The sequence below is a fragment of the Eleginops maclovinus genome, chromosome 5, assembly GCF_036324505.1.
Source record: "Eleginops maclovinus isolate JMC-PN-2008 ecotype Puerto Natales chromosome 5, JC_Emac_rtc_rv5, whole genome shotgun sequence".
Lineage (NCBI taxonomy): Eukaryota > Metazoa > Chordata > Actinopteri > Perciformes > Eleginopidae > Eleginops > Eleginops maclovinus.
In genome coordinates this window covers 28,434,834-28,445,750 of record NC_086353.1, presented here as the reverse complement: position 1 = coordinate 28,445,750, position 10,917 = coordinate 28,434,834, and the positions used below count along the sequence as shown (strand labels likewise).

Below are 10,917 nucleotides of genomic sequence, written 5' to 3'. Positions count from 1 at the left end.
AGCCACTCCTTCGTTGCCCTGGCGGTGTGTTTGGGATCATTGTCATGCTGAAAGACCCAGCCACGCTTCATCTTCAGTGCCCTTGCTGATGGAAGGAGGTTTTCACTCAAAATCTCACGATACATGGCCCCATTCATTCTTTCCTTTACACGGATCAGTCGTCCTGGTCCCTTTGCAGAAAAACAGCCCCAAAGCATGATGTTTCCACCCCCATGCTTCACAGTAGGTATGGTGTTCTTCGGATGCAACACTGCATTCTTTCTCCTCCAAACACGACGAGTTGAGTTTTTACCAAAAAGTTCTATTTTGGTTTCATCTGACCATATGACATTCTCCCAATCCTCTTCTGGATCATCCAAATGCCCTCTAGCAAACTTCAGACGGGCCTGGACATGTACTGGCATAAGCAGGGGGACACGTCTGGAACTGCAGGATTTAAGGGACCTGGCGTACACATACGTGGACATCACATTTTTGGTCATATGACCACAGTCGTTAATTCTGCTGAACTGTTGCCTCATGGCCAAGTATGTGGACACTTACACTGTCATCTGGTGGTGTCAGAAGAGTACAACACACTACGGTAAGAATTAAAAATGGCGGCAAACACAAGGGATAATTCAAGTGGCAGCTCCAAACACAAACCTCGACAAGGTAAGAAGTCCTATCATATTTCAAGGCTTTTTCTGATTTAGATATTTATCAAAGCATTGTATGTTTGTCATGACATGCAAATTTGACAAAAAATGTGTGAAAATAACAATTTGGTATGCTGCTAAACATGATGTACACGTATGTGTACATCGGGACTTAGGTTGGTCAAAAATGCTAATATGTTAGCAAAAATGTGCACGAGTAAAATAGCTTATAGCTAACTCTGGTGCAGCTAAAAAGCTGTACATTGTCCCAATGAAATAAATAACAATTAAATAACTAAATACATACATAAATACATAAATTAGTTGGGTTAAAAATGTTAATATGCTAGTAAAAATGTGCCTTGCTATAGCTAATAGCTAGAGTTGTTTATAGCTATCTCTGGTGCAGTTGAAAAGCTGTCCCAGTGAAATAAATAACAAAGAAATACATACATATATAAATGACATTGGTTTGTATTTGATTTTTTCATGTTTTTATTTCCAGAGCGTTTTTCTGTGCAAACAGCATTGGAGCAATTTTGGCTAAATGATGGAGACAACTCAGATTTGGAAGACTTGTCTGACAACGATGATCCCATCCTGGATGCCAATTACCAACCCCGAACACAGGAGCGAAGCAGCAGTGAGGATGAGGATGACAGTAGTGATGATGAGGACCCCATTCCTCAGCCCACTGAGCACAGCAGAGGACGTAAACGTCTCCGTGGTGCAAATAATGGTTAGCCAAGACCCAGTGGATATTTGTTTATTTTAGGCAGGGCCTAAGGGCTAGGTGAAGGATAGGAAGCAAAATGCTTATTTACAACACTTGTTGACAGGTTCAGGGACAGGGACAGATACAGGTTCATCCCTGCAAGTCTCAGAATCGACCTGAATGCGCATCTATTGATGAGCAGATGATTCCTTTCACAGGAGCCTGTCCATGCAGACAATATCTGCCAATGAAGCCAAACCCAGTTGGCATCAAGAACTTCGTTTGTGCTACAGCAGATGGCATTGTGCTGGACTTTGATCTGTATCAAGGTACAGGTGCACTGCTTGAGCAGGTCGAAGAAGAGGTGGGCCTGGGGTTGGGAGGCTTAGTCTTGGCTCGTCTGTGTCAAACTCTGCATCGTGGCACAAAAGTGTATTGTGACCGGTTCTTCACAAGCATCCGAGGTGTGGAACAAATGATGAAGAAGGAGATGTACATTACTGGTACAATAATGAAGAACAGACTCGCTGGCGCGAAGGAGAAGCTACCCCCTGACAAAACCATGAAAAACACAGGAAGAGGTACCTCATCAGAACTTTCCACTGAAGACGGAAAGTTGTGTGTAGTGAAGTGGTATGACAACAAACCAGTATTGATGATGTCTGTTGTTCATGGCACAGAGCCTGAAGACACCTGCCAGCGCTGGGACAAGAAATTGAAACAGTATGTGACTGTCTCGCGACCAAGCATTGTCCGTGAGTACAACCTCAAGATGGGTGGAGTGGATTTGATCGATAGAATGATTAGCTACTATCGCATGAGCGCCCGTACTAAGAAGTGGACGATGCGGATGCTAATGCACTTCACAGATCTGGCTTTAGGTAACAGCTGGCTACTCTACCGCAAAGACCTCGCAATATGTGCTGCACCAAAGAAGAGCATCATGCAGTTCCTTGAGTTCCGTACAGAAATTGCTACGACCCTCTTGGCCCAGCATCACGGTCAAGGAAGCCATGCAGACCTCTCTGAACAGTCAGAGGAAGAAGACAACTCAAATCAAGGGAACAAACGTCCTGTGACGGCAGTGCCCCATGTCTCGGTCCGCAGGAGGGCGAATGCCCATCTCCCAGAGATGATCAGCCTGAAGAACGCGGCGCGCTGCAGGGTAGCAGGCTGCACTGGAAGAACCCGAGTGCGTTGTGTGACCTGCAAAGTGTTCTTGTGCTTGCAAGGCGATCGCAACTGTTACACAGCCTTTCACACATAGACACACATACACTGCAGCACAACACACACACACACACACACACACACACACACACACACACACACACACACACACACACACACACACACACACACACACACACACACACACACACACACACACACTGCTGCAATGCAAAATTTCACATAACACATACTGTAACTGTGACTCTCCAAAGGGGGCAAAAATGTTTTGTTTTTCTTCATTTTGTTGTGTTTTTTCACAATGATGTTCAAAACACAAACAATAGTTGAAAGTTGAAAAAACTGCTGTGTTCAAGGTTGAAATAAAATAGTTTTTCACTCTATTACAAAAAGGTGACTTTAATGTGTTTTATGGAAATTCAGACCCAGTGTCCACATATGTGGACATCATTTTTCTCTAAAAGTACATCATGTCAAAAGATGATACTTAGTTTTTAGACTTATCAGGTTCCAATAAGCCCAAATAGCAAAGAGAAATAAAAAATGCATATAAAAAAACAGCTCGGGTCTTAGGAGGTTAAGTCCCTGGCGGCGTAGTGTGTTACTGATGGTAGCCTCTGTTACTTTGGTCCCAGCTCTCTGCAGGTCATTCACTAGGTCCCCCCGTGTGGTTCTGGGACTTTTGCTCACCGTTCTTGTGATCATTTTGACCCCACGGGGTGAGATCTTACGTGGAGCCCCAGATCGAGGGAGATTAGCAGTGGTCTTGTATGTCTTCCATTTTCTAATAATTGCTCCCACAGTTGATTTCTTCACACCAAGCTGCTTACCTATTGCAGATTCAGTTTTCCCAGCCTGGTGCAGGTCTACAATTTTGTCTCTGGTCTCCTTTGACAGCTCTTTGGTCTTGGCCATAGTGGAGTTTGGAGTATGACTGTTTGAGGTTGTGGACAGGTGTCTTTTATACTGATAACGAGTTCAAAAAGGTGCCATTAATACAGGTAACGAGTGGAGGACAGAGGAGCCTCTTAAAGAAGAAGTTACAGGTCTGTGAGAGCCAGAAATCTTGCTTGTTTGTAGGTGACCAAATACTTATTTTACAGAGGAATTTATCAATAAATTCATTAAAAATCCTACAATGTGATTTCCTGGATTTGTTTTTCTCATTCTGTCTCTCATAGTTGAAGTGTACCTATGATAAAAATTACAGGCCTCTCTCATCTTTTTAAATGGGAGAACTTGCACAATTGGTGGCTGACTAAATACTTTTTTGCCCCACTGTATGTATTCGGTCATTTGAGCACTCCGTTAAAAACCTTTTTTTCAGACACATTTATTTAGTTTTACAATATTCCATTAGTAGCCAATTAATGGTGACTTCAATCTTTATCTTCCATGGATCACAGACAGACACTACACTACATTACATAATAAATGTGTCAGTAATAATCGTAATAGTGTGCTGTTTGTTAATATATTTAAAATTTCACGTGTTTGACCACTCATAAACTTGAAAGGGCCCAACACTGTTATGATGGACTATGATCATTTCACATGAAATGAATATTTTCTTTAAATCTACACATATACTGAGCATAACGTTTAACAAATCACATCTGCAGTGGGCAAACCTTCTCACACATTTGTACACTGGCAAAATGTCCATTGCAGTTGGACTCAGACAACAGGCAATACCAAGATGCTGATCCAGAGAAGAAGCAGACAAGACTCCGGAATGAAAATGTAAAACATCCATCACATGTCAGTTTGACAGATCAGATACATGCAGTGAGAAGGACATGTTTCCTGCCAAAGTGCCTCGCATCTGGGATTAGATGTGGCTGCCTGCAACAGAGATGCTCACTTTAGCAGTAGAGTTTCTACTTCAACAGGCTAAGATGCAAAACGTATGTATGTAAAACATATACATTTTGAAAAAAAAAGCAGTAGGGTGTACTACCAAGTAGATTTTAACATTCCATTTTTCATAACGATGACGAAGTCTTCGCTCGCACAGAACGGGGATCAACAAAAACAATGAATTCTACAATCGATGCACCCCTCCTCAATAATGATGCATGTTGTCTGGTTGATGCAGCAAATATATTTTTATCAAAAAGGGTCGCAAAAAATTTGCAGATACCCTGTGGTTGTGGTTGTGATTGTGGTTGTGGTTGTTGTTGTGGTTGTTGTGGTTGTTGTGGTGGTTGTGGTGGTTGTGGTGGTTGTGGTGGTTGTGGTGGTTGTGGTGGTTGTGGTGGTTGTGGTGGTTGTGGTGGTGGTTGTGGTGGTTGTGGTGGTTGTGGTGGTTGTGGTGGTTGTGGTGGTTGTGGTGGTTGTGGTGGTTGTGGTGGTTGTTGTTGTTGCTGTTGTTGCTGTTGTTGTTGTTGTTGTTGTTACAAGTTGTAAAGAAATTTGATCACTGAAAAATTGGGATTGAAGCTGTTGATATGGGGAAGCTCAAGAATAATCAGTCCATACCATGCTTTCTTGGGGAAATGCAGCATATTGCATCTTAGATGTCAACAAATATCATGAACAAATCATGAAGATGTATTTAACTTTTGTGTCGCTGGGGCTCAAAGCTTCAAATATCTTATTCCTTAGATAGAGCTCCACATTTGTCCAGAAACAATAACATACAAATTAAAAAGGCTGCTGGACTGGGTGACATGCTGCTTCATCACCATGAACACGCACACTGTAGTTTACTGTACAGGCTGCTGTTGGTGGTCATTGGTTGGTTCTGCTGGGGAGCAGCTCAGTTGTGCTTCTTGTTTACACACAGTGGAACTTTCGTCCTCTACTGCAACACAGCGGTGTTTCTTTAATGACTGAGAGCGAGTAAACAGCCTCTTACAGTGTGAACACCAGTACGGTTTCTCTCCGGTGTGCACACGCAGGTGCCGGCTGTAACTATATGAACTGTTAAAACATTTCCCACACTGGTCACAGCTGTATGGCTGTTCTCCGGAGTGAATACGAAGGTGACGCATGTAGTTACTTAGTCGACCAAAACCTTTCCCACATTCTTTACACTGAAACGGTTTCTCTCCAGTGTGGGTACGCACATGTTGTTTGTAGGTCTTTGAGATAGAGAAGCTTTTCTCACACAGTTCACAGCGGAAAGGCTTTTCTCCGGTGTGGATACGCAGATGTGATTTGTAATTACCTAACTGAGAGAAGCTCCTCCCACACTGGCTACAGCAGTATGGTTTCTCTCCTGAGTGGACACGCAGGTGTATCTTGTAACTACTTAAGTCACTGAAAGACTTTTCACATTGGTCACACTCATGTGGTTTCTCCCCAGTATGGTTACGCAAATGCAGACTGAAATGCCCTGATTGAGTGAAACTTTTTCCACAAAAGTCACACTGGTACGGCTTCTCTCCAGTGTGGCTGAGCTGGTGCCGCTTGTATGAACTTAAAAAACTAAAACTCTTTGGACACTGGTCGCAGCAGTAAGGCTTTTCTTTAGTGTGTACACGCATATGTATCTTGTAAATACTAAAGTAACTGAAAGTCTTCTGACATTGGTCACACTGGTATGGTCCGGTGTGATCCCGCAGGTGTTTCCTGTAGGAACTCTGGTTGCTGAAATGCCTCCCACACTGGTCGCAGTTGGATGGTGTTTCCTCAGCGTGGGTGTGCAGGTGTAGCTTGTAAGTCTTTAGTTGGCTGAAAGAGCTGTCACAGTGTTCACACTGGTATGGTTCCTCTGCAGGGTGAGTGAGTTCATGTCTTCTGAGACTGCAGATCCGACTGAAAGATTTCCCACACTTCTGACACTGATGACTTCTGCTCCTGTCAGTTTCTGCCTGATTCAAGTGAAAAAAGAGGAAGAAATTAAGGTTTGAGTGACTGACTTGATAAAATTAGAAAGCAGTATATGACCCACCTTTATTCAAGTATCATAGACAAAACTGAATGCTTATTTGTTCAAGTCATGTTGACTTTTTATTTGCATATAGCTATGTAAAGAACAGCTAAATAAATACCTAAGCTTGTTAGTGTAAGTACCTCCCTACAGCCAGCAGGGGGGGGCAGAGACACGCTGTCCAGCATGAAAATGACCCAAATTATTTTTGATCAGTATCGTTATCAGGATTGTGACGATTATTCAGTGAAACAGCATTTATTGCTCTTTCATTTCAAAATAAATAGAGCACTGCTTTTACTTCCATTCTGTGCTAAATTAATGTTAATGTAAAAATAAGCGCTGCAACATCATACACATATAAACAAATACATTTAACCTATATAAAATAATGACCTTTCCAACATTCCAAAGGTTTACTTTGGGAGCAACATTAAGCAGCGAGATAAGCTGAATAAGCTCAAAACCAAGTCAGTCATCTCTAGCGCTGTGGCCTTACGTTTAAGGAGCGCTTGATTAAAAACGCAGCACTCAGGTGGCTATTGTTTGCAATAAAATAAGTACAAATATAATGAAGATTTTGTAATAGTCCACAAATATTAATAAGAATAGAAATAGCACAATTCAAACTTTGTTTTTACCCATATCATCATCTATTACTTCCTGACAGCCCCAGTTATGGCACAGCACAGGAGCACAGAGAGAGAAGGGGAGATATTTCAAATAGGTAACACAAAATGTGGGTCTGATCAGTAGTAGTCTTATTTCTGTTGTTTTATGCTACATGCTTACAGCCCTTGAGATGCAACATCTCGGGCAGTCAAGGGAATGACAGGACTAAGCACCTGATTTGATGTGAATCCACTTCGTCTGTGCAGCAAAATAAATCAATTTTATTGTTATTTTACCTCTTCTGAAGAAATCATTTCAATGCTTTGTTGGCACAAGTGATCGTCTTCTTACCGCAGCACGTTTCAGTTCTGAAATCATGAAACAAAACAGACTGACCTGAGCAGGGATAATACAGCAACAAGAAATAAACGAAGGAACCTTAATGCAACGCTGACCCCAACATTATATATATATATTTATTTGCCTATGGGAGCAATTTGGGGTTAAGGACAGTATTTATTTGGACTTATCCATTAAATTAAATGTTATATTTCAGAGGTGAATATATTACTTTTTACTCCTTAACACTTCGAGTTACTAGTTACAATAACACTTTTAAGCTGATATGGATACACAGGTCCAACATTGAACAACTACAATAGTAAAGTACTTTCACTGTTAATTCGTGAAGTATATTGATCTGACAATACTGTACTGTAATACTACGTATATTATTCTTATACGTGTCATTTAGTACTTATACTTTTTGTACTTTAAGTTCATTTTGATATTAATACTTTGGAATTTTTAAATCAGGACTTTTACTTGTAGCAGAGTATTTTAAGACCATAGTATTTGTACTTTTCCTCAAGTAAATTATCCAAGTACTTCTTCCAACACTGCCCATAAGCAGGGCCAACTGAGCCTGAAGCTTCTACCGGAAGCAGCTGCTCTGTCGCTGTTTGAGCTAATGCTACGTAACATCTACGTCAGCATGTGGCGCAGCGTTAATCTGTTGTTCACCAGGTGGAGCACACACTGCTCACAGGCAACATCCATCGACATTTATCACCGTATATAATCGCTCCATAAAAACACCGGCCGAACACACGAGTCATCATTACTCAGGCTCATCCAGCAGCCAGCCAGGCAGCCAGGCAGCCACACACACACACACACACACACACACACACACACACACACACACACACACACACACACACACACACACACACACACACACACACACACACACACACACACACACACACACACACACACACACACACACACACACACACACACACACACACACACACACACACACACACACACACACACACACACACACACACACACAATAAGCAAATAATCCACCGTACCTGCTCCTCCCCCAGCCTCTCCTCTGCTAATACTGCACAGGGTGTTGCCATGCAAACATCTTCATCTTCTTTTCCTTTTTCATCTTCTTTTCTTTTTCTGGTTTGTTGGTGGTTGGCAAATGAATAGGTGCATTACCGCCATCTATTGGACTGGAGTGTGGATCAGTGGTTTGGCAGGAAAAAAACGAATAAAATAAAAACACTAAATTGTCTCTTTAATTCTGGATGATCTGAAGAACATTTTGAACTGGCTGGATCGTTCAAATTCAGGACTTTTGATGGTTTCCTGCACATTCCCCAAACTAACCCTAACCCTGACGTATACATGCATGATTTAAATATTTCAAATGATTTGAATCAGCCCTGTTTCACCGAGGTGATTCAACAGTGAATTTCTGGTAGCTCTTTTTTTACATACATTCTATGCTCTTACATTTCATCATATGTATTTAAATATAGTTCCCTCTGTCAGCAATGTATAAACTACACACATTTCTGACAATATTTCTCTGTGTTGTGGTTCACATGATGATGACTGTAAGGAATTAAGGGGAGACACCCCAGGTCACCTTGACCATGAAACTTCCCCAGTTGATTTTTTACATTAATACACCATATTTTTTATTACAATACCTCTGAAATGTGCAAATGGACATTATCAACTGAAAAATGCATACATTGCAAACATATTTCCAGGTCAGAAATGTGAGCATTGGATAAAGGAGGGTTCAAAATGCTTGCTTAATTTTGTAGACACATTAGAGCCCAGGCTTTTTACAGAGGCAAAGTGGGATGTCTCTTTATGTCCCTCCATCAGTGCTCGAATTACGTGGGAGCCAGAGGGAGCCGAGCTCCCATAGAGTGATGACTGGCTCCCATGAAAGCAACAAAGTCAAATTTTTGAGGGGGTCTCTCATATCTGAAGGTGTCTGCCATATATTGCATTGTAATTTAATCGTAAACAACACTCATTATCCATCCCTTTGCGGTCTCCAACCATTAAAGACGTTACATTAAAATAGGCTAATACCGGACGTGCTTATACGCTCAAGAGCGCAGCTTACTGCACTTCACCACCACACCACTAGGCTACGTGAGCAAACTGGATAAGATCGATTTGACAGCACTCGCAAGTCCGAAGAAGTCACATAAAAATGTGCTTTTGAGGTAAAGACCAACAACACATCTTAAATTTAAATGTAATTGCCAGTTATGCCACCGAAAAAAAGGCCACCTGCACCGAATTCATATTCGGCCCTGACCAGTTTCGGTTTTACCACTAAAAAAACAAAAATAGTTGCAGATTTAGAATCAGAAAATGGCCTAGCAACAGCTAATTCTAGCCAGGCGCCTAACTCTACTGAGCCAGAGGACGTTGTGGCTACAACCAGTCATCATGATGTTTTAGCTGGGACACTTACCAATGACGATGAGGACGTTGAGGAGGAATTGGACGGAGAAGAGGCTGCGGAGACGGGGTCGGGGTCCGGGACCGATATGGAACTGAAGCACCTGCGCCACCTGCCTCAGAACTGGGGGCTCACACAGTGGCGATCGTGGAAGGAGAGAAATCCATGGTTGTGTACAAGTGAGAGTGGCCTTGGGTGCGCTCCCTGCCAGGCAGCAAAAACTCTCTTGCTCCATGAAAAAAAGACTGGGGTGCACCTTTCGGATGCATGGGTTAATGGGACCGTCAGTAGCTCATTGCAAAAGCAATTACGTAAGAAGATTTACCTGCACCGGGACAGCCTTGCTCATAAAAGAGCAGTGGAGATAGCAGAATTAAAACAAAAAGATGTTCTGCCCACCAAAGTTGTAGAGCTGAGTTTGGCTGCCATCGACGTTACATCAAGCTCATTTAGGGCGGCGTACACTATAGCCAAAGAGAGATTGCCATACACCAAAATGACGCCGATCATGACAGTTAATGAGCTTAATGGTGCAACAGTGGGCCCTGCACACCGCTCCGATCACTCCTGTGCTGCTATTGTGAAACATATAGCAGATGAAATGAAAAGAAGACTTGTTTCCCATGTCTTGAAACTCGACTCACGTATCAGCATAACGTTGGATGAAAGCACTGTGCATGGACGCTCCTATATGATTATCTACATGAGGTGCGATGTAACAGGTAATGGAGACGTAGAGAACGTGTTTTTGGACATTGTTGAGTTGGAAAAAGGAGATGCAGGATCTCTTTACAATGCGTTAAAAGACAGTCTTCAAAATGTGGGGATAGAGGCAGAATTTCTTAAGAGGAACTTCATCAGCATAGCCACAGACGGAGCCGCTGTCCTTACCGGTAGGCATACAGGACTCATTGAAAGACTTAAACAAGACTTCCCTCGACTGCAGGATGTACATTGCCTGGCACACCGATTAGAACTAGCTGTTAATGATTCTTTGAAGGCTGTGGCTGGGTGCAACCATTTTGACATTTTTATTTCAAAGCTTCATAGTCTGTATCACCAATCCACCAAAAACGCACGGGAGCTTGAAAAT

General features: G+C 42.3%; 2 protein-coding genes across 3 annotated transcripts; one reads left to right on the top strand and one right to left on the bottom strand.

The window, feature by feature from the left end:
• The first annotated feature begins 446 nt into the window (after positions 1-446).
• Positions 447-2,963, top strand: LOC134864260 (piggyBac transposable element-derived protein 3-like). Its single transcript, XM_063883099.1, has 3 exons — positions 447-654; positions 1,144-1,377; positions 1,572-2,963. The coding sequence occupies exons 1-3, from the start codon at positions 597-599 to the stop codon at positions 2,618-2,620; spliced, it is 1,341 nt and encodes a 446-aa protein (XP_063739169.1). The 5' UTR covers positions 447-596; the 3' UTR covers positions 2,621-2,963.
• Positions 2,964-3,784: 821 nt separating this feature from the next.
• Positions 3,785-8,523, bottom strand: LOC134864032 (zinc finger protein 239-like). Of its 2 annotated transcripts, none has more exons than XM_063882766.1 (3): positions 8,057-8,121; positions 7,330-7,401; positions 3,785-6,362 (listed from the first exon to the last, which is right to left on the bottom strand). In XM_063882766.1, the coding sequence occupies exons 2-3, from the start codon at positions 7,345-7,347 to the stop codon at positions 5,253-5,255; spliced, it is 1,128 nt and encodes a 375-aa protein (XP_063738836.1). In that variant the 5' UTR covers positions 7,348-7,401; positions 8,057-8,121; the 3' UTR covers positions 3,785-5,252. The 2 variants fall into 2 exon arrangements, with proteins under 2 accessions (XP_063738836.1, XP_063738835.1); XM_063882765.1 differs by lacking the exon at positions 8,057-8,121 and adding an exon at positions 8,416-8,523 and having other exon boundaries at positions 3,786-6,362.
• Positions 8,524-10,917: the final 2,394 nt, after the last annotated feature.

Bases quoted from the DNA above. Each gene is read 5' to 3' on its own strand.
- LOC134864260 (XM_063883099.1), top strand. From the start codon at position 597: ATGGCGGCAAACACAAGGGATAATTCAAGTGGCAGCTCCAAACACAAA. The intron at 655-1,143 runs GTAAGAAGTCCT...TTTTATTTCCAG, and splicing joins CAAACACAAACCTCGACAAG to AGCGTTTTTCTGTGCAAACA. The intron at 1,378-1,571 runs GTTAGCCAAGAC...TTCCTTTCACAG, and splicing joins TCTCCGTGGTGCAAATAATG to GAGCCTGTCCATGCAGACAA.